General features: G+C 40.1%; 1 protein-coding gene across 1 annotated transcript; it reads right to left on the bottom strand.

Annotated features, from left to right (window-relative positions):
- Positions 1-16,097: 16,097 nt before the first annotated feature.
- nrn1a (neuritin 1a) lies at positions 16,098-22,025 on the bottom strand. Its single transcript, XM_036944298.2, has 3 exons — positions 21,770-22,025; positions 18,768-18,912; positions 16,098-17,576 (listed from the first exon to the last, which is right to left on the bottom strand). Exons 1-3 carry the CDS (start codon positions 21,822-21,824, stop codon positions 17,348-17,350), a joined length of 429 nt encoding a protein of 142 aa, XP_036800193.2. The 5' UTR covers positions 21,825-22,025; the 3' UTR covers positions 16,098-17,347.
- Between the last annotated feature and the right edge of the window lie 1,667 nt (positions 22,026-23,692).

Genomic DNA, 23,692 nt, shown 5'->3' with positions numbered 1-23,692 from the left:
GTGTCCTGACAAGCGGAATAGGCACCTTCTAAAGTAAAAATCCCAGAGCCCCTCTCTTTTAATCTTATAATTTTGTACCTGTTGGATAATAATTTGGTACCTGGGACATAAAATAGTCAAAATATGAAACCTGTTGTTTAACAAATCTCCTACGACCTTCAAAATGTTGGTGCTAGCTTATCAGCTCAATATTCGGTACTAAAACATTTACTTGGAGCCACTTCAATTCTGGACACAGTTCCATGTAATCAAAACAAATTATTGTTTTAGAAGACATTACCTTCTAACTTAAATCACTGGTGCTACCCAAACTATAGAATTCAGTAATAATAATTTGAAAATGTCAAAAATGTCTCTTATTCAATTATTTAAACCAAATGTCCCACTGTGTCCCTTACAGCCTGTTTGAGTTCAGTGAGTACTACTTATTTTCCACAGGAAGCTGATCTTTAACCCAAATAACAGATGGCGGCCTCTAATTTAATATCAGTCCCAATGCTCAATCCCTCTGTTTGTCATGTGACCTTTTGTTGAAACATTTAATTTTACTTTTACAAATTACTAAGACATTGCATTACTAGAGTGCTATCTGAAAGCCACTAACTTTACCATTCACTTTGTTACTTTCACCTGTCTCCATATCTGTTTCCTTCAACTAGGGCTCCCTTCTTCCCCATAGGAAGACCTTCTCAATCTCTACTGCTAATATAGTCGGATCACTCTCAAATGGTCTGCTTTCCCCCCTATTGCAAGGTTTAAATACAAAACAAACATGATAACTTTCTCCATATCGGAAGGCATTGTTTTAATTTTAGTCTACCCTAACAGTTTTACTCTATGTATTTTTTACCAATTTCTGTTGGATATTCACTTTCTGCGTCACACTTATTAAATGTCTATTATTTTAAGATTAACATGTAATGCGCTGAATTTAGAAAATGCATCAGCCAATTCAGAAGGGAAGAGAAGATTTGGAGGGAGTTTCCTTTTTTAAGGTCGCTCTCAAGACTAGAGTCTCTTTCTGGGATCAACTTTCACAATAAGTGGGCTGGCACTGTCTATGAGTCACAATAGGTGGTGTGCTCTGTCCATACTAAGTCTCTACCTAGCAAGTTAAACTCTAGTAACCCATTATATATTCATACATTGTTACTTTATCAAATCTAGTAACCATTATACTATTAATTTATCTTAATAGTTTTTGCACCACTTACATGTGGGTGTACAAGTTGTATATTATTATATTTCTTTCTATTTCTACTTCATGAAATCTCGTAAGCGATTATACTCTTCATATGTTACTTTATCTCTAGTAAACTATTATACTTCCTTTACACTAGTGTTCTCTAGTAACAGCGTATTCAGGAATAGTACTTTCTCCTTTTTTATCTCCACATACATAATAATGTTTTACCATCAATCTCCACTGATGAGACATGTTATCCTCGTTATCCTCGTTATCTCTAATGAGTCATGTTACCCTCTGAGACATGTTATCCTCATTACTAATGAAACATGTTATCCTCTGAGGCATGTTTCCATCGAATGAGATCCTGAGACATGTTATCCTCTACCAGTAGAGCTGATCTTCATTCACTTAGTATTATTCCCAAACACACTCGGCATTCTCCTTTATTACCCCATGTGCATCATCAAAAATTCTCTGGTGTTACTTCCTATGCACCATATGCTGTACACTACCGTTAAAGGTTGGGGTCACTGAGAAATGTCCTTGTTTTTGAAAGAAAAACACATTTTTTTGTCCATTAAAATAGCATCAAGTTGATCAGAAATACAGTGTAGATATTTTTTATGTTGTAAATGACTATTGTATCTGGAAACAGCTGATGTTTTTATGGAATATATACATAGGTGTACAGAGGCCCATTATCAGCAACACAGTCAAACTTAGGTCACAGTCAAACTTAGATGCATAAAGTACCGGTCTGATGTGATGGCTCCCCTGCGGCAGTCCTGTTAGTTCTCTTATATACTGCTTACACAGACAAGTTATATTTGCATGATTAGGTTATTCATTAATCATAATTCATTTATCATTAACATTTGGTTCATGCATGTGACCCACCAATACCTCACGAGGCTTCTTCTCTCCAAGCTGAGAACTTGAAACTGAGATATCCTTTCGTTCTCAAACAAGGTTTTGGGCATACTGCCAAGTTGCAGATACTGATAGTGAGGATTGTTCAATCAGTCACTTGCATGAACACAGAAATATGTTATTAGAAAAACAGAAACATAAAATGTTCCATCACAGTGTACTGCTGGAATTGTATTATGCACAAGCTCCACCACAGTCTGTAACCTTCACTTCCTGATCACAGGCCACACCAAGTTTTCCAGCACTTCAAGTGAATATCATTCTCATTGCATTGTAGGAAGTTATTCTTATTATCTAAACTTGGGAAGTGAACTGATGTTATGCAATGTTGTAATGTCTTCTACATTTTTGGGGGTCTATTTTCCTGTTTTACCGCTTCAATGCTCTGGAGCGTGGTGTTGTTTCCAAGGAGCGTTCTGACTCAGTTGGGAACAAGCTTCAGCTGCTGCGCAACGCTGATGTCCTTCCTCCGATAGATGGTCTGCCTGTACAAGCACCACCTGGAATGGACACAACTAGATAAACGTACTTGTATCTTTTTGAGAAAGTCAGGGAGTTTTGCAAAGAACAGGGCATGGACATCACATGCCGTGCACCGAAGTCAAGGGCATGACAGAAACTGGCTCTCCGAATATAGATTTCCTTGTTCATTCGTGGTGCGGACAGATCACTTCACCACTGGGGGTGTTCCCAGTCAAACTGACTATCTGCAGTGCATCTACGCACATTCACATGACTCTCTCCTAACACACGCCATACATTGCTGGTACTATTTTGTTTTATCCTGCTGCTCAGCCACTTTACTCCAGATTGTATGCATATAACTACAGTACCTCAAACTATCACCAATATCACTGATATTGTTCTTTTACATACTGTATATTATTTTGTTCTTTCTCTACTGGCATTGACGCTTTGTGTTCTTTTTTTGTTTGTTGATATTGCTACTATACAAATATGCAAGTAACCATTACACTGTACCGTTTACACCTTATGTAGATTCCAATCCACTTAGCTAGAAAAGGCTGTTTGGTGTTTATAGCCTCTCTTTCACATGACCCATCAAGTTAGTCTGGTGTGTCTGGGGGTTATTATGGTCATCTATTGCATTTCATGCACGTGTGTACATGTCTAGACAATAGTGACCCATCCACTTCTGGCCTGGGGGGTGGTTAGAATTTCTTTCACATGACCTATCAATTTAGACAAGTGTGTCTGGGTAAGCATCATCTAATAATTATAAAATGTTTTCATCTGGACACGTTCTATTTTTGATACAGCTACTGTAACAGTGTAACTTTAGTCCGTCCCCTCGAACCAGGGACCCTCTGCACACATAGACAACTGACACCCACGAAGCATCGTTACCCATCGCTAGCCATTTCACATCCGTTACACTCACCCCCCTTTTGACCTTCTCCTTTTCCGCAGCAACCAGTGATCCGGGTCAATAGCATCAATGTAACAGTATAGCTTCCGTCCCTCTCCTCACCCCAACCTGGGCTCGAACCAGGGACCCTCTGCACACATAGACAACTGACACCCGTGAAGCATCGTTTCCCATCGCTCTACAAAAGCCTCCGCCCTTGAAGAGCAAGGGGAACAACTACTTCAGGTCTCAGAGCAAGTGACGTCACCCGATTGAAACGCTATTAGCGCGCACCGCCGCTAACTAGCTAGCCATTTCACTGTTTATGCCGTCTGTATCCTGTGCTTGTGAGAAATACACTTATATTTTATTTGATATAGTGTGTGTTTTCCAGAGACGGTAATGTGGAGAACAACATGACCTGCACCAAAGTCAGATTAGGATATAGGCTAAGGACTAGATAAAGTGTATTTTTACCTGGGGCTAAGGCTTAAGAGGGTGTGAACAACGCTGAATGGGTGTAGACAAAGAAGAGCGCTCTAGTAGGTGTAAAAAACATCAAGGGCAATTTTCTCAAAAGTGGGGTTACAAGTTTATCAACTTTCAAAGCAGAATTACTTCCCCATTGTTCCTGAACTGCAGTGTATGATATACAATTTTCTAGCTCTGAGTCTGTACTTTTATCCAATGTAAAAAATACAATTTAAAATGTTGCTACATAAGACTGAAAAGAGGTGCTGGGTCACATTTACAATCATATGTTATGTTTGGTATGGTTACATAAGACAGATGATTACTTAAAGCAAAAACCAAAGGAGCGTGGGTAGGAGTATGACACAAACATCTAGCAACACAAAGATTGCGAGTTCGAATCTTATCACGGACAACTTTAGCATTTTTGTTCATTAGCAACTTTTCAACTGCTTACTACTTTTTAGCTACTTTGCAACTACTTAGCATGTTAGCTAACCCTTCCTTTGCCTTTTTGACTAACACTTCACCTAACCTTAACCCTTTTAGCTAACCCTTCCCCTAATCCTAACCCTAACCTATAACCCCTAACCCTTAGCTAACATATGCGAGCTAGCTAACATTAGCCAACTAGCCACCTAGATAGAATTCGTAACATATCATACGTTTTTCAAAACCATAACATATTGTACGTTTTGCAAATTCGTAACATATAATAAGAATTGTAATTCATAACATATCATACAAAATGGGTTATGGACATCCACAAATGAATACGTACCATACGAAACAAAACATATCATACTAAATGGAGTGTCTCTGATTTATGTACAGAATCATACGAAATGAGCTGAGACCAGGTTGTACCTTTTAATATTTCATTGCAATGTATTGTGAACATCATGGCTATACACTGATTTAATTTATCCTTGCTGCACATTGGATGTGATAAACCTATATCTTGCAGAGTTCACACCAGCCAATTGATACTGATATCAATACCATATTTTTCTCTCATATGATATCCTATAGAGGAGCTCCAAATAGACTGACAGATTGAATGGTAATGAATGCTTTGTATGAATTCAGTAGCCTACAGAAACAATACTGTGAGTAATTATCAGTGTTCTTCCCTAACACAACCTCTCATCTCCCTCTCTGAGTAATCCTCATTCACCGGGACTAGTTTATGGGGGAGTTGATCACAAGAGAGCTCTTTTGGTTCCTTGAAATCACTCACAACCAAACAATTAAATATTAGAGCGCACCACCTTGTAAAAATGAGGAACACCGACCATTAGCTGTCATCTTCGTCAACAGAAGTGCGAACGCGCTCAGTGGGTTTGAGGTTCGCTGGTCCCATGGGGGGCTTCCTGGGTGTTAGTTTAGCAAATTCAGAGCAGGTATTTTTTAGAAGGAAGCAGCATCTCACTTCACATGGCGGCGTGTTCTGCCTTGAGCATCTGAAGAGGTCTGGATTCGCAGCAAAGCTCTCTTCTGACAGATACTGATGAAGACGTTTTACCATGGTGCACAGCTGAGGAATTCTTGATCAGATGCAACAGATGTGAGAACCTCCGCACAACTTTTATCCCCCTTCAGAATGGTGAGTGAGAAAGAAAGAGATAAGATGGAGAGATTGAGAAAAGAGAGCTGTAAAGGTAGCAGGCTAGCAGCCTTAGTGCCAGACAAAGGTACTATAAAGTTGGCAGAGGATGTTATTGCAGAAAGGCCCACTAATCGTACCCAGTGTAGGGGTTCTGGTTTGCAATTTACAGTAAGGGAATTAGAAAGTTGTAGGGGTTTAAAGAGAGAACTTGTGGTCTACATAAGTCATGTCAACCCCTCGACTGTACAAGCAAGAAACACATCCTTGATAGCTGCCCATGCCACAGACTTGCATTGTAGATATCCTTTTGACACAAATACAACATACACGCTCATACTCTCTCTCTCTCTCATACAAACACACACACATAGAGACTCACTCATACTCTTACACACACACACACACACACACACACACACACACACACACACACACACGTTGCATCCCTGCATGCGCAGCTGCCGAGGGCTGCAGTGCTGACCTCGTGTCCCCCTGCTCCCTCTCCTGTCCTCCTGGCCGGCAGCGCCGAGGTTGTGGCGTGACTGTGATTTATCTCCCAGGGTGCAGGTGATCCGTGGCAGCTGCGCAGGAGAGAAGAAATCAATTTTAATGTCACCGCGCAGCTTCAGACGACCGGGCACCCCCAGAGCCCAGGCAATTAGTGCAGCTTCCCTCCCTCTACCTCTCTCTCGTTCTGTTTCTTCCTCTCTCTTCCTCTCCGCAGCTATTCATCTTTCTCTCTTGCTCTCTCGCTCTGCATCTCCCTTTTCCTCTTGGTATCTATTAATCTCTCTCTATCTATCTATTTATCTCTCGCTCTCTTTTTTGTCAATCTTCTCTCTCTCACTATCTATCTCATTCGTTCCCTCTCGCTTTCTTTCTCTCTTCATCTCTCTTTCTCTCTCTTCCCATCTCTCTCAATCAAGACGATTATGACGAAGTGCTTTTCCTGTAGATGAGAGAGAGCCCGTGTCTGAGGGGGGGAAATTATGTAAACAATGAAACTGACCTCAGGGGAATGGAACTTGTGGAACGATTCTACACTTAATTATCTCACAAAAGTTACCCACGGTTACCTTGAGTGGATGAGTTGACAATGTCTTGATCGTTGCAAAATCACACACATAATCACAGTTGCCAGATTTTGGATGTGGTTGGAGTCAATATAAGGCATTGGGTTGTAGTTTCCTACACTTATATTTGACAATACAACTTATCTTGTAGACTTAGGGATAAGGGATAATTCACCCAAATTACAAAATGACATCTCACTGGGCACAGACGTCAATTCAACATCTATTCCACATTGGTTCAACGTAATTTAATTGAAATGCTGTGGAAACAATGTTGATTCAACCAGTGTGCGCCCATTGGGATTGGTTTCCTTACCCTGTAAGCAGTCTATGGACAAGGCATGACAGCAATTCATGCTTTGGTTTAGTTTCCCTGGCAGCGTTTTCATATTTTAGCATTAGTAGCACAAATCCCATTCAAGTCATGGGACAGACATGAGCATTTAGTCCGTAGACTGGAAACCAATATATCATGTTGTAATTTGGGTGACCTACCCCTTTAAGCTCACATAAACTCTAAAATCTCTGTAAATCTTTGACTGTGCATTATTGCAATCAAGTTAATTTGGGATATTTTTGACAACCCCTTGTTCTCCTTTCAGTCAAAGTAGTTTGAGTCTTTGAGATTGATACCTCATGATCTAAAAATTATTTCAGCAGCAATTAGACATTACAAAGACATCAGTCACTGCAGGATTAACACTTCAAGGGCGTCATTTGGATGACAGAGGTGTCTCTTTACTCAGAACTCTGGAAAGACATCTTTAGACTCCTGAGTGAATCCTTATAGACAAGTGGAATTGACCTCGTCAATTAGTAATAGGCAGAGAGAGGGAAAGTTTCATTGTCGACAGAAAACTCCACTTTTAACAAGTGCAATTCTTAATGACTCAGGGAAATATTTGAAGTGGGAGGGAGCTCAGCATTAATCAAGCCCACCGCAGTGCACTCGGCCGCTCTCCGAAATCAACGACGAGCCTCCCCACTGATGTTCAATAGGTCAAAATGTAATTTTTTCACTGGCAGAGAACCCCATGATGCTGGCTTGCTTTTAATACAATCTCACTGGCAATTTACTGAGGGGACGTGTCTTGCTGTGGAGATATATTCCTGTGTGGCTTATGTTTATTAGGGCACATAATGGGGCGGCAGGGTAGCCTAGTGGTTGGACTAGTAACCGGAAGGTTGCAAGTTCAAACCCCCAAGCTGACAAGGTACAAATCTGTCGTTCTGCCCCTGAACAGGCAGTTAACCCACTGTTCCTAGGCCGTCATTGAAAATAAGAATTTGTTCTTAACTGACTTGCCTAGTTAAATAAAATAAACTCATGTTCTCATGTTGGCACTGCTGAGAGAAAAGGCAGTTGATAGGTTTGACTGGTTTCAGGTGGTGGTTGACATTACTTCAGCTGGTTAGAGGGGGTGAAGCTCACAATGTTCTGACATGTTAAATAAATTAAATAAATAATGGAAACGTTTTGAAATGATTTGTAACGGAAAACAAAAATGAGAATTTATTATTGGACAAGTCAAGGTAGTCCCTTCATTTGGTGCTGAATGAACACGTCCCTTATATCAGGTTGGAGTTTCCCAACCCGATAAGAGGGACGTGAACAAAATTGAAAAGTGGGCTAAGGTTTGGTTATGGATTCTACCTACATCATCTCCAAAACACTCACCTTTTCAGGACAAGCAGGCAGGACATTGGGAGGATTTCTTATCCGATTAAGATTGGCCAGAGAAGGTTAGTCGCCGGGCGGATGTGACGAGCACATCTTAAGTCAGCCATGATATTAGGAGTTGTCAGTTATGACTGTGGATGGCGAATGCAGTTGGGTGTTTCTCTTTATTTGGGTGTTTCTGCTCTTTTTACTGAAAACAATTGTAGTCATGTCAAATATACTATGACAACAGTACGTTAAAAAGGCAATATTTTGCTTCTGGGGGTGCAAAAAGGATCCTCAATATGGACAGGAATATTGTTCATAAAATACCTCATTGCACACTTCCCCACAACCGTGAGAAAATATATATACATTTACCTGAAACTAAGGATTTGTGTGATTTCATGAGTTAATAAATTGATTAATATTATTGTCACGTCTGCTCCTGCTCCTCCCCTCCGGCGTACTCTGTCAGATCCCTACTGGACTCCCGATGTTGTGGGGGTCGGCTCCAGTATCTTGTGTACTGGGAGGGGTATGGCCCAGAGAAGCAGTGTTGGGTTCCGGTGGAGGACATTCTGGACCCCAACATCATCCGTGATTTCCACAGACCCGCTCCTCATCCTCGGGGTCGTCCCCCTGGTCGGCGTCGTCCTGCGGCTGGAGCCGCACGTCGGGGGGGGGGGGGGGGGGGGGGTCACATCTGCTCCTGTTCCTCCCCTCCGGCGTACGACTTTGCCAGAGTACTAACCACCGGTCCTGGGATTCATCATTACGTACACCTGGCACTCATCATTACGCGCACCTGTGAATCATTATGATTCCCACCTGGACTCCATTACCTTCATTATTTCCTCCCCTTTATAGGTCACTCTCCCAGGTTCACTCACCAGTTGGCATTGTTCTTGTGTATCGGTGGTCTGCCTTATGTTAGTGGCGTGTTCTTGGTTTTGTTGTTTTATTCAAAAGTTTCACCTGCACCTGCTTCTGACTCAACGCCCCATTATTACAATTATATTTACGAAACATACAGCCAATACTCAAATCAAAATGTTATGTCAAAAAATAGCAATGGAAAGTACTGAGAGAACTTGCTGATAAAATGACATCTTGATGGATTACCAGACAACACTAGTAATGCTTGGGGGCAAACAGTATAAGCCTAATTAATTTAATATGTCCATGATAAAATTATATCTAATTAAGATTGGATAACATGTTGTGCATTATAGATCCCTTTTACGTTTGTCTTTATCTTGACCAATCAATCATCACATCAACATGTTCCAATTGGGTTTGTCTTGGTTCATCTTGGTATGAAATAAATGTGTTTCAATAAGGAGGGTTAAACTACCGCTAATGTTTATGAGTCATCAGTGTCGTGTACATTATGTACCTAAAGGCAGAAAGTGGAGGGTCAACCTGGGTTTGTTCCAGTAATAATCACTCATGTTCTCTTTCTGTTGCAAATTGTTTTATGTGGGAACACAGCCCAGGTTCTTTATTAAATATGATTATAAACTTGTCCAGTTGAGAGAGACCTCTGGTCAGACATTGATGTATCATACCAAGAAGAGAAATAATAGGTTCATATCTAAAAATCTTCACCTCAGTCTTTTTATATTAGATCAATGTGTTTGCTTACCAAATACAGTCAAAAAAGATGAAATGTTCTCTTATTCTGAATTTCTGATGTCCTATAGCACCTTCTAGTCCTACATCCTTTGAAATGTACCTACCTCCAAACTAATATTATTTTATTCCTTAGAAAGTGTCCCGAATGGCACCCTATTCGTGCACTACTTTTTAACATAGTCTTATGGGCCCTTTTCAAAAGAATCACACTATAAATCTGGTGCCATTTGGGATAGATCCCTGGTTTTCATTGTCCTGCTGATCACATATTTGAGTCGAAGCCCATCCCTTGACACTGACACCTGGCATCCGAAAAAATATCTCCTACACCTTCGCTGTCCAGCCCATTCTCTCCCAGTGTGAAATCTGCTAAGGAGGCACATGTGCTATTACAAGGTGCTCCACAGATGTTCGCTTCATTGATTTGTTCATTTATTGTCTGAAGACAAAATGTGATAAAGTAATTAGTCGACTCCCCACACCTCAGCAGCCAGGAGCTTTTGTGTTGAGGACAAATGCTAGCCCCCACTCTCTCGCTCTCTCCCCCCTACAAAGCCCCAAAAGTGACAGACGATTAATTAGGGCTGCGACGATACCAGTATCGCAATATTTTTTCCATGGGAAAAATGAAAACACGAAACAGATCAAACTCTTTGGTCCTCTAAAAACCTGCTGTATGTAAAATATTATGTGATATACCTTGAAAAAAAATGTAACTCTAGATGACAACGTAATGATGTTTGTTTCCAGCAGTTGGGGTTCTCCTTAAAGAAGTTAAATCTGCTTGGTGTTTTGTTTCCTTGCCACTATACTAACGAGTATCTCAATACCGGTATCGTCCCAGCCCTATGATTAATAAAGTAATTAGTCGACTCCCCACACCCCAGCAGCCAGGAGCTTTTGTGTTGAGGACAAATGTTAGCTCTCACTCTCTCGCTCCTATCCCCCCTACAAAGCCCCAAAAGTGACAGATGATTAATTAGGGCTGCGACGATACCAATATCGCAATATTTTTTCCATGGGAAAAATGAAAACACGAAGCAGATCAAACTCTTTGGTCCTCTAAAAACCTGCTGTATGTAAAATATTATGTGATATACCTTGAAAAAAAATGTAACTCTAGATGACAACGTAATGATGTTTGTTTCCAGCAGTGGGGGTTCTCCTAAAGAAGTTAAATCTGCTTTTTGTTTTGTTTCCTTGCCACTATACTAACGAGTAGCTCAATACCGGTATCGTCCCAGCCCTATGATTAATGGCAGTTATGGTTTCTCAGGTGAGAGTCAATACGCAGAACTGGTTTGTAGAGGAAGGCTTTTTTTCTCTTGTGAGTGTCATTTCCCTGTGTTCTTTGAAAGGGGTGCATTCCAGAAGAAACAGGCCCTTTTCGAAGGTCGTTCCTTCCTCTCCTCCTGGAGGAATTCACTGATCTGCCATGGCTGGATTGGTGAAAACTATGTGACAGATGATTGCTGACACCTATCAATTTGTGTTAAGACACGGATTACCAGTACTTCACTGCCCCCAGTTTCTGCTGTAATGTCAATGTCCTCTTCTGTGAACTCTGCAAGGATCTCCAAAGGGTTTCACCAGTTCATTTTTGCAATGATGCCAAGCTATTTTATGGCCCAAACCATAAAACCATTTTTTTTAAATTACATAGTTTGTACAGCTTCTGTATGTTTGTGTAACCTATGATAGTACAATATCATTGCCGAGAATGTATACAAGCCTAAATCTTTTCTAAGAACAGACAACTGTGTATTTTGAAAAACTATATCTGAATGTCATATTTTTTATGAGGATTCTACTGTTTTGGAAAAGAGTATTGGGATACGTTTCTGAGCAAAGACCAAACTTAGCAGAGGTTCTCATGCCATTGTTGATCTTAGGGATAAGTGTCTACTGTGAGGACCCTTGCATTCTCTATCAGGCCTATTACTGACTCGTCTACTGCAGGAGAGTGACGGTGTTGTGAGCTAAGATTGAGTTGTAGTTGTTGCTCTGCACTAAGCTTTGCAAGTAAGGCTAGGAACTGTCTAGCTCAAACTAACACACCTGACTCCAATAATCAACTAATCAGGATCTTCTGTTTAGAATGCACTTAGCTTAGTCTAGGGATTGGGAAAAAGTGGTGTGACACCTCACAGGCCCCTGAGGACTGAGGTTGAATCAATGTTTGTTACTTTGCGGAACGGAACGGTTTGGACTGAATGACACGTTTTCCCAAAACATTCTTGTACGTTCTTGAACAGACTTTGAGATACGTTTCCTCCATTGTGGCTTTAAGCAATGAGTGACGTATTTAAATGGTGGTGCATTTTGAACGCAAAACCTAACCCCTCCCTATTTTTTCAACTGGTCGTTCAGTACAGCACTGTTTCCGTTCAATTGAACGTTCTATTGTGTTTTTTTTTTGTACTGAATGCAGCCCTGGAGTTGCCCATCCCTGGCTTGTTAATGTAGGAACTCTCCTTGGTCCTAACTGACTGAACGATTGGCTAAGACAATAAAGAATGATAGAAGCCTCTAGTGGCCAAAAGGCCGTTTCAGCATGGTCAGCACCATTTTTTATTTCATTTATTTGAATTTTTATTTAACTAGGTAAGTCAGTTAAGAACAAACTCTTATTTACAATGACGGCCTACCAAACCCAGACGATGCTAGGCCAATTGTGCGGTCCCTATGGGACTCCCAATCACGGCCGGATGTGATACAGCCTGGATTCGAACCAGGGACTGTAGTGATGCCTCTTGCACTGAGATGCAGTGCCACTTGTGGCCATTGAGGGTTCCACCACGCTTCCACTATTTTAAAGTAGTCAAAGTTATCAGCTAGGTGGGGATTCCTATGGCTTGTAGCCTCAATGGTGCTGCACATGCTGTCACAGACGCTATAATGGAACAGATATAAAGATGTGTCCTCTATCTATCTCTATGGCTTAGACCTACATGTACATGGTGCTGAATGAACAGCAGGACTGGGTGGGTCCTTAAAGACTACAGGTACTAAACGGAAAGCAGGGCTTTTCACCATATCTTCTCCCATGTTCAATACTTTGGCTGCTACAACCTGCCATTCTTATCTACCATGTTCAAACAAAGATCAGATGTTCTTCAGAGAAACTACTACAGGAAGCTTCTACTGGGTACATCAATGCAACTCGTGGTAAATAGTTAATTGCTGAAGCAAGATCCTAAGGCCATGTTGGCCGCAATATGCTACTTTGATACAGTGAGAGGGCTCTCTTTGTAAGAGGAGACCTTGAAAGGTGAGGCAGAATCTTATTGAGACTGGCACAGGCATAGGTACATTGGATGTCTGCCAACATCAACTTGAAATATGTAATTGTTTGCTGAAGTGACCAAAATGGGTATTCGTCCTCTTGCTCTTCAAAATTCCTCAGTCTGCATTATATTCTGATCTTGTTGAACTATATCTTTTGAAAACATAAATAGCTTATTCTTTATCTTTTTTTGATGTGCATGGACATTTTTTCCCTTGTTAATCTTTCATATCTTTTTGGTTGCTTTTTCTTTTTGAACTTGGAATATGGTAAGCTATCTTTTGCATTAAATCACATGGTTCAAATAGGAATAGGTTACTTAGTATTCTGACTGCACATGGTTCATGTGCACACGCTTGCTGTTTGGGGTTTTAGGCTGGGTTTCTGTAAAGCACTTTGTGACATCAGCTGATATAAGAAGGGCTTTATAAATACATTTGATTGATTGAATGATTCACAGACAATTATAAACTGTATGGTTCGAGCCATGAATGCTGATTGGCTGAAAGCCGTGGTATATCAGACCGTATACCACAGGTATGACAAATAATTTATTTTTACTGCTTTAATTGCTTTGATAACCAGTTTATAATAGCAATAAGGCACCTCGGGGGTGTCTTATTTCATTGTGCCTAAGAACAGCACATAGAGGTGGTATATAGGCCATATACCACACCCTCTCTGGCCTTATTGCTTAAATATAAAATAGCCGAAGAAACAAAATGACCTAGCATTAAACGTGGATAGAAACATGCATTAGAGAAGTATAGGCCTATACTTTGATAAAATTGTATAGGCCTATATAGGCTAATTCTGATAGACACTACATGACCAAAGGTATGTGGACACCTGCTCGTTGAACATCTCATTCCAAAATCATGGGCATTAATATGAAGTGGGTCCCCTCTTTGCTGCAATAACAGCCTCCACTCTTCTGGGAAGGATTTCCACTAGATGTTGGAACATTGCTGCAAGGACTTGCTTCTATTGCGCCACAAGAGCATTAGTAAGGTCGAGCACTGATGTTGGGCGATTAGGCCTGGCGCGCAGTCGGCGTTGCAATTCATCCCAAAGGTGTTAGATTGCGTTGAGGTCAGGGCTCTGTCCAGTGCTTGTGTGGCCTACCACTTCGCAGTTGAGCCGTTGTTGCTCCTAGACGTTTCCACTTCGCAATAAAAGCACTTACAGTTGACCAGAGCAGCTCAAGCAGGGCAGATATTTGTCAAACAGATTTGTTGGAAAGGTGGCATCCTGTTTACGGTGCCACGTTTAAAGTCACTAAGCTCTTCAGTAAGGCTATACTACTGCCAATGTTTGTCTATGGAGATTACATGGCTGTGTGCTCGATTGTATACCCGTCAGTAACGGGTGTACTTTTGTATACTTTACATAGTGTATGTAGTAAGCATGTGCCATGTAAGACAATCAAATGTGAATATGTGTTGTTTTTCATCAGTCGACTAGTTTGAATTAAGAAGAAGCTCGATATAGTCTTAATTTTCTGTCATGCTTTAATAACGAACACCTGCCATGGTGACTCAGCCTGCTTAAATTCTTCAACTCATAAGCCTAAATATGCAAAAAGAAATATGCAACTTTTAATTTTAACCAAATATTGTATCGTGCTTCGTTTGAAGAAATATATGAAGCTGTTTTTATGCAGTATTGAAATTGTACTGATATAGGGGTTTCGTCATTATAATAATATATCTATTAGGCTACTACTCCTAGGACATTTCACAACATTTGCCTCTTTATAGGCTATAACAGGCGGTGCTTCGTTAACAACGGTGAGCTTGAATAGAACTAGGGAGAAGCTCCGGAATAGAATGCATGTTAATGAGGATTTCAGGAATATACCTCGCCGAGGCGATAACAGCCGCTCAAATGTTTATATTTGAGCTTGTGGTTTTGTTATTACGCTATTATCCAGTAGAAAATATGGAGACGAAATTAAGCAGACTATAGTATTTCGAGAGAGATAGCGTATGACGTAATAGGCTTGACGTTATAGGCCCTACCCATAAGAAAATCAAACCAACAAAGGCTGTATGCAATGTCAACCTTTTGCGCAAATAAAAAAGTATTTAAAGAAAACAAATAGAAAATAGAGGCAGATTGTACGCTTATCTCTCTTCTTGGAAAGAGAGATGGTCATTCATTAAACTTTCATCCATATTAATGCAGGAGCACGCTTTTGAAGTCGAATCTGTATTCCGTTTGTGACAGGAAATACAAATCCGATTCTGATTATATGTAAGCAATATTCGTCAAACAATGTTTTTAGCCTATTTGCTTTACCAATGAATGTTTCATCTTGCTTTACCACTTTTTAACATATAGGCCTCAATATTTAAAAAATCACGTGCTAAATGTGTTGTTTTAACACTAGGGCTCATGCCACGCAAAAACCTGCCACCTGCCACTCCTATTCTCGATTCCATGTAATATTTTGCACGGCAATGGACCCGTGTATTAAGATGCTTTTCGGAGAGAGACAGAAGGATTTGTTTATTCGAAATACTGTAGCCTGTTTCAATGTTGCTATTTTTCCAACCCACATTAGCCAAGTCACTTTCAGATTTAACGCTTTTGCTCAGATAGACAAACAGCAATAGTTGGTAGGTTGATGTGTCTCCCCTCCCCAAATCAATACTCGAAGCTGTAGTTCTTGCAGGGCTGACTCTTTCTTATTAATAATGCAAAAAGCGCGCGCGGGCGCGTGTGTGTGTGTGTGTGAATCCTAAATGATTGCTTCAAAGCCATGAATGGACCCAACACACAAAGACACCTGTCATCATCAGCTTTGCCGTTTACACACCACCAATGTATACATTTTGGGAGCATAACTAAGAATAGAAGCACACACTTATTTTCAAACATTAACTGTTTTATTTAATATTCTTCATAATTTTAGCAATCTGTTTTTTTTATATACCTGGATAATAATCAATCTGTTTTTTAAACTGTTTGGGATAAAGTAGACTCTTATCATTTTTTTCAAAATTCATTTGATATACATAGTCTCTTATTTACTTAAATGATTTGGAATAGTCAGGTATTATATGCAACATCCCCAAAACAAACAAACAAACAAACATAATACACATATTTTTGAAGGCAGTGAAACCGGGTCTATGCCTTGGCAACATCAATAAAAGCTAGCAAAATGTCGCTTCATCCAGCGATTGATTTCGCATTCTGAGTATTCTCGTGCTACTGTTCTTTTGGGATGTATGGTTTCATGTAGGTTATACCCTAGGCCTAGGGGTAGCCTATATTTCTTCATAAATGGATGGTAATGTGCTAACATAGAATGGCAACAGTCATATCACTCTTCAGCCATTGTTTTCGTTCGCTACATTGGCCAAGTTTAAGTCATCGTATTGCCATCATTTTTACGTAATAACCAACCATCAAAATGTACCATTGAATGCCTGTAGTCATTCCTGAGATCTCTTTTTTCATTCTTATTACTATGCTATTTATATTTATTTTTTCCTAGGGTGATGGTTATAGACATCATATGAAAGTAGAAATATCAGATCCACAAACAACCTTTTCGATTTATACTTGGCTCGACATTATAAATTTGGCAAATTAAATAAAATAAAATATCTAAATGGTGAGTATAGGAGACCGACCTGGAGCAAATTGCCTTTCTGTTGTTGATTTCGTTGAGGTAAGCATGTCTCGCATTAGCCTACAGAGTATGAGCAGCTTGCAATCTGCAATCACCTGAAATAACAGGGATGTCTAGTCTAAGGCTACTAATATAAATAATTCATTGTCGACTTTAATACTATGCCATTCCACGATTGTATGCGGGCAAGGATCCATCAAAATTTCATTATCATTCCAACTCAACACCTGCTAAATATTTAATGTAGTTGACCCCAGGTCAGACAAATATGGTGGAGCAGTCCCAGAAGACGGCCTGCCAATGTCTCTTGCAAAATCAGGTCGCCTTCTCCGGATGAAGTAGCCTATAAATCCATTTGGGTGTAGATGAATTCAAACGTCTTTTGTTTTGTATTTTTTGTGTGTGGATAGCTAGCACTCGTTTTCTTTTTTTCTTCTTTGTAATTTTTTCCCCGCTTTTTTTTTTTTTTTTTTCTTCTGCTAAAATGCAAGCCAAGTCACTAAGGCTGAAAGTGCCGTTAGAAGCATCGTGAGACCAAAAGGAACTGTGGATTTGGAGGCCCCGTTCCCCCCACCACAGAGTTCAAACAAGCTCCCTCGGAACTCCAAGTTTCTGGACTCCTTTTTGAGCTTCTCCCATAGGTCTGTTGCTCCCTCTTGGCAATCCGCCAGCGCAGTGGTCGCACATGAGTGGAAGTCATCCCAATATCTGCAAATCAAATGTAAAAGCAATTAAGAAATGCTTTACGTTATGTTAGCCTACTGTTGACAACTTGTTTTCTCTCCTTATTGGTTGTCTGTGCTATATTCGAATAGCCTAAGAGTTTGCTTTCAACACAGTTGTAATAATATTAGGCCAAAAAGAATTCCACCAATAAATGCATAATAATAATAAGAAGAAGAATCCGATTCTATTTTTGTATTGTAATCTATAGTCGGTCGAATAGCCTAGTCTAGTATTAGCATCTCCCTTGAAGGCTAAACGAAAACCACGTTTGTTGTAAACTACACACTCTGAGAACGATTCCCTAAAGTCACGTGATTGTATCTAACCGCTCCCTTTTTCAATTTCTCTCCTCTCTCTCTCAATTGTATTCAAGGGGCTTTATTGGCATGGGAAACATGTGTTTACATTGCCAAATCAAGTGAAATTGATATACAAAAGTGAAATAAACAATATAAACAAACATTACACTCACACAAGTTCCAAAAGAACAAAGACATTTCAAATGTCATATTATGTCCATAGACAGTGTTGTCGCGATGTGCAAATAGTTAAAGTACAAAAGGGAAAATAAATAAATCTGGGTTGTCTCTCTCTCTCTCACGCCCACACACACACACACACACACACACACACACACAAAGGCAACCAGCCTGTCTTGCATCAACTAGCTAGCCAAAGTCATCTGCACGAATGCTCGTCCATCCCTCATTCTCACATCCCCAACGTCCAATCACATGCACAGTTGCATTAACATAGTAAGAACAGTGGCTATAATATCCCATTCACGCAAAGGCTATACATTTCAAAGGAGCCACTGCTTAATTGTTTTATTCATATTGAGACACCCAGTGGCGCGTGGCACCCCCTGATCCTGACTCCGTATCTAATCTAATCGAGGCTGTTGATATTGACCCCCTCAACCCCACGCCACGTCGATAGTATATCTCATTGCAATTATGGAGTGAAGTGCGAATAGGGGGGGTAGCCTAGCCTATTAACGTGCTCCTGCTGCCTGCGATTTTCATGATGGAGCTGTCGATTTAAACTGGGGGCTCTACTGCCATCTGGCACCAACCGGTTTGGTATATGGGGTGCAGTGCGCCTGACCCTTTTTGGATTTGATAAAATTCTGCATGACCCCGCCCCCTTTAAAAAAAAATGAATTAAACTTACATGCAGATGGTCTGCAGATTTTCCTTCTCGTCCAGCTCCTGTGGATAGTTGGCCATATTCTCCCCGAGTTTCAGCAAGCAGTTGGAGAACCCTTTGAATACTGTATCACATTTCCCTGTCGCTCTCACCGCCTGTAGCAGATAAGCTGGAATTGGGGGGAGAATGGATTTATTATTTTTTTAGGATGTTTTTTTTTTTCATTCCAACATTCGATAGCATATGTCTTATGACCTTATAATGACAGGGTAAGTTAATAGTTGATTTTCATGGTGATTCGTTTTCATTTGATCCAGCTTGTCCATTCATTCATGTATTTTCTTAATTTAGCCTTGTGGGTAGTTTAAATGGGAATGTTTTAAACTTAACCCTATAACGTATTGTCAAGAAATGTCTAAACATGTTCGCCTAATATAATGCTAGTTTTAACATATCCAACAATTGTACATCTGCATTTGATCATACAATCTTTTTGGAGAAGGCATTGTGTGATCCCAGCCCAGAAAATGTGTGCAACAGCGACAAAGGAGGATGAGGTAATGCACCGCCGAGATGGAAAAGGGGGTGTGTTTCTCACTGCATGGCTTTTGTGTGTGAGTGTGTGTGTGTGTGGGGGGGTGGGGGGGGACGGGGGGGGGGGCTTGTGGTACGCTATAGTAAATTGTAGTAATATTTGTGTCTGTGCTTATTCAACCTTATTATGGGCGTTCTCCGTTTATAATTTGTTGAACAGAGAAAATGACAGGGTTTGTTGCTAAACGTCCACGCCTTAAATCCAACCCGTTTGACCCCCTCGTGCTCAATGTTGAGGTTGTCAATGGTGGGACGCACCAAGCATCTCTGGTTCGTTAAGCAAAAGATTCGCTCGATTGATCATTTGTTACAATGTTGTCCTATGTCGATTGGTTGCAGAATAATGCACCGTGAAGGCTACACGGTTAGGCTATTTATCAATAAATAATAAGGGAACGACAGCGATGGACTTGTTTCATTTAAATGCATCAGTGTAGCCTGGAATAGCCTAGTATTAGGAGCAAATACTAACAATCTCGGTTATAGGTATTTAGGTCTGGGTGATGCGTTGATAATACAGGCATCATTCGTTAAATTGCGTTTTAAAAAATGTGAGGCTACTGTCATTGCCATCATGCCCTATCGAATCAAGATGTTGCCCACAAGCAATCCAATGACACCAAATATGCTATGCGGAGATGTGTAATAGATTCTGACAAGGTCAAGTAATTCATGAATGTTACTGCGTCTCGAGCAAGCGGATTGCAAATTATTTTTGCAGGGATTTTTACAAAGGGGCAACTCGCGAGATGATATTATCGCACTTGCATTGTAAAATTACACATAGCCCCCATATATTACTTCAACGTGTGCCGCTCTCACTTGGCACAGACCATGTTTGAAAAATCTCTTGTAAAATGTGGTACCCTAATTATTTTTACACGTGCAATAACAGGGTTGAAATGACTATGCCCTCTATCCCATTTTCCTTTTAAGGACAATTTCAGCTAAATGTGTGAAATTAAGACATTGCCTAGATAATCTATCACACGTGTTTCTCACATGTATCATATAGGCTACCTCAGCTTTCAGCTCCAATAGATAGCTATATAGCTACAGTAGCCTGAATACTACTAACAGTCACACCCACACTATAGATATAGGTAAAGCAGCGTTAACCCGCAAAAAATGTACACGGCACATAAACATAGAATAAACCCTCAGAATGACCAACTCTGCGGACGACCCAGTCAAAGACAAAACACCTAATATCCAAATGATAAAAACGACTATCCATAGCCTATTACGTTCTCGTTTCGTAGGCTAATGTTAAATGTTAGCGATACCACATCTCAAATAAGCGCTGCAATACATTGATATGGCTAGCCTACATTTTTACGGGACAACGTGACACCATAGCTATAATCGAAATATATCCTCCAAATGGATTAGGCCAAATAGCCCCATAGATATAGTTGTTTTCTCTCTATAGTCGCCTACATTCTTTTGCTGAATAGAAAGCGTCTTCATCAAAATAAACTATATTTTTAAAGACATTTTATGTTCGTAGACCAAATATAGTCTAATAGTCATATTCGTTAATGAAAAATGATCTAAATCCTATTTAACATTAGACAATTATCATATCGCTAACCTATGCTCAATGTATTTCGTTACAAAAAATAAACGATGCACCTGCTAGGCACTCATATTTCGAAAGAGCTTGTCTTTAGATGCTGCGTGTCTTTTAGTTCAAATTTTCATTCACAAAGCATGTCAAGTCAAAGCATTTATGTTTAGTCTTTTTTTCACAATGGCTCGGCTGCTGAATTATTTATAAATCCCTTGCCACTACAGGATTCTGAGGAGCAGTTGTCTGACTTCGGCAGCGTTTGCGTTACGCAATGCAAACGAAACACTGGCCTATTCGTGCGAACGTCCCCGTACACGTTTCCAATCGAAATTACAGGTGCATTCTTCTAGAATGTAAAAAAGAAAATACATTTTTTGTTTAAAATCATTTTTTTTGTTTAGAATCTCCTTTATAACGAATGGAAAAAAAACGTGAAATGTAACATAGCCTTTTGTTTGTTATGTCTATTATTTTTGGACGAAATTAGCTCATGCATACCATGGTATATAGCCAGATAATAAACTAATCTCATGCATTCATTGCAATAAAAAAAAATACAGACTTGTTCCTGGAAGAAACGATCGAACAGTTGATTACAAATAGTTTGCAGGTTAACATTTATCATTATGAATCTTGCCCTGGAGTCAGATCTGTGCGATTTCCGCTAGATTAGCCAATTGCAAAATCAAAATGAGCTAAATTCTGAAAAATGACCAATCTGCAGAGCTGCCTCCAGTCCAAGAGCAATGACCTTAAATGTCACCCTGCAAATAGTTTGGCTTTCATTCTTAACAATTCGCTAATCATTGTTGAGTCAAATATAAAACAATAACTAATCGACCGTGAAAGAGTCACTCACCTAACTGAACAGCAAGAAACAGTGAGATATATTTGCCGGACCAAGTTAATCCCATTCTACGTGTGGTAAAACCATTGGCGTATGCAGATCTTAAAAACTTGGAAGGAAAAACGATGTTGAGGTCTGGGCATCACACATAGCCATCAACTTCCAGCAGCATTCACAGACTCTTGCTTTTTCTCCCGTTGCCTGTTACACTCACAGTGTGGCGAAGAGGAGTGAAATGGTGCACCCCTTGTAAAGCGAGGGCGGTGATGGCTCTTTTTTTCACTTTCTCCCCATCTCTCGCTCTGCTTCACGCCCACATCGCATGCTTGACGTAAAGGTGACTGTTGGACTCCCCCTTCATCCCCCTAGCCCACACCTTACACATACAGTCATTAAAAGACCTGTAGTGATATCTGGGTCAAGGGCACACGTGCGACTATGAGACTATGGACTCAGAAGTGACCAAATGCCCCTTTTCTTTGTGCCATCGACAGAGAACTAATACGAATATGCCAATATTTATCTGATTTGTATAGTTGTGGTGTTATATATAAATATTTATGTTTACTATGGACAAAAAATACATATTTTCTGCCAAAAAACGCTGTTTATCATGCTACTAGAAATGTGTCCATATGCCTTTACATTATCCAAGAGCCAAATCGGTGACCTTGCGTTTAGGCTATTCTTTTCTAAGCTAAGTAAACCCTAATTTCTCACGACAGTCTATGATAGGAAAAGCAGATGAGTTAGGACAGCCATATGTGAGATGTAGCCCAGATATAGCTCATTGCATGGGAATGCAATTCTTTATTCATCAACGCAGCAACGCTATCCTGTCTGACCTCTGGAAACGAATGCTGTTAAAATACTTTAATCCAAGTCCAGATAAACTACATATTCTCTCACATTTGACAAATTTGTTTAGTCGTAGGCTATTCTGAAATGCCTATTGGAAAGCCCTCGCTGGTACAGAGTGTAAATATTCGCAAAATGTTTTCTTCACATTTGTAACCAGGTTTCCGTCGAACCTTTTTATGCGAGAACTGTACATGTCGGATAAAACATGTCATGACATGCCTGATGGAAATAGGAAATGTGTCGGTAAACCTTCCAAACATCTACGAAAACAATGGGATTTTTTTGTCAGTAAAATTATTTATGCGAGAAATGTCGGTGGAAACGCTTTTATGCGCAACTATTGATATATAATAATCATCAAATCGAAGTAAACTTTGATTCACGCGATTACACGTTTGGTGGTCGTTCCACTATGACTCGTCGAGAAAGCATGCAGTTTATTAGGCTACAGATGAAACAAGTTATGATGAACTTGAAAGGTAAAGTGCAAGGTGATGAGCTTGATGCTCCTGTCCAATAAATATCTTATTCTGGTGACGTGATCATTGATGCTTGGCTGCCATTTGACAAATACAAATTATCTTATATTTTTGTCCATAATAATCACATCATGTATGGTTTTACCTGCATTGTATCTGCGGCTAGAGCGCAAGTGACAATACCAGAGTGGGCACATCGCTATATAACACAACATTTTTTTGTGAGAAAACGATCAGTAGAGTTGAAAATGTGATGTATTTTTTATTCGGTACATGGGAATTTTACTGCAAAGGGTATTTTTATGTACACTACCTCATCACGCACATACTTTTATCCGTAACACGTCAATTTGATGGAAACACAAATGGTGGGAAAATGCGCGTTTGGTTTTTATGTAGATTTTTTTTATTATATTCGCATGGAAATCTGTCGCCAATTGGATGGAAACCTAGCTACCGACAAGGAAAAGAAAACCTTTCCTCGAAATTAACACTGATGTGAATGACGAACCCACTTACACATTCATTTTAGATTCAGTGTCTGTCGCAAGGTGTCTTATGGGAAGCTGAGCCGTGTGTGTGTGTGCGGGCGTGT

This window comes from Oncorhynchus mykiss, chromosome 15, assembly GCF_057628025.1.
Source record: "Oncorhynchus mykiss isolate SJ-2025 chromosome 15, ASM5762802v1, whole genome shotgun sequence".
Taxonomy (NCBI): Eukaryota; Metazoa; Chordata; class Actinopteri; order Salmoniformes; family Salmonidae; genus Oncorhynchus; species Oncorhynchus mykiss.
This window is presented reverse-complemented; position numbering and strand designations above follow the sequence as displayed.

Bases quoted from the DNA above. Each gene is read 5' to 3' on its own strand.
- nrn1a (XM_036944298.2), bottom strand. From the start codon at position 21,824: ATGGGATTAACTTGGTCCGGCAAATATATCTCACTGTTTCTTGCTGTT. The intron at 18,913-21,769 runs GTGAGTGACTCT...CCCCAATTCCAG, and splicing joins GTTTCTTGCTGTTCAGTTAG to CTTATCTGCTACAGGCGGTG. The intron at 17,577-18,767 runs GTAAGTTTAATT...TTTGATTTGCAG, and splicing joins AATCTGCAGACCATCTGCAT to ATATTGGGATGACTTCCACT.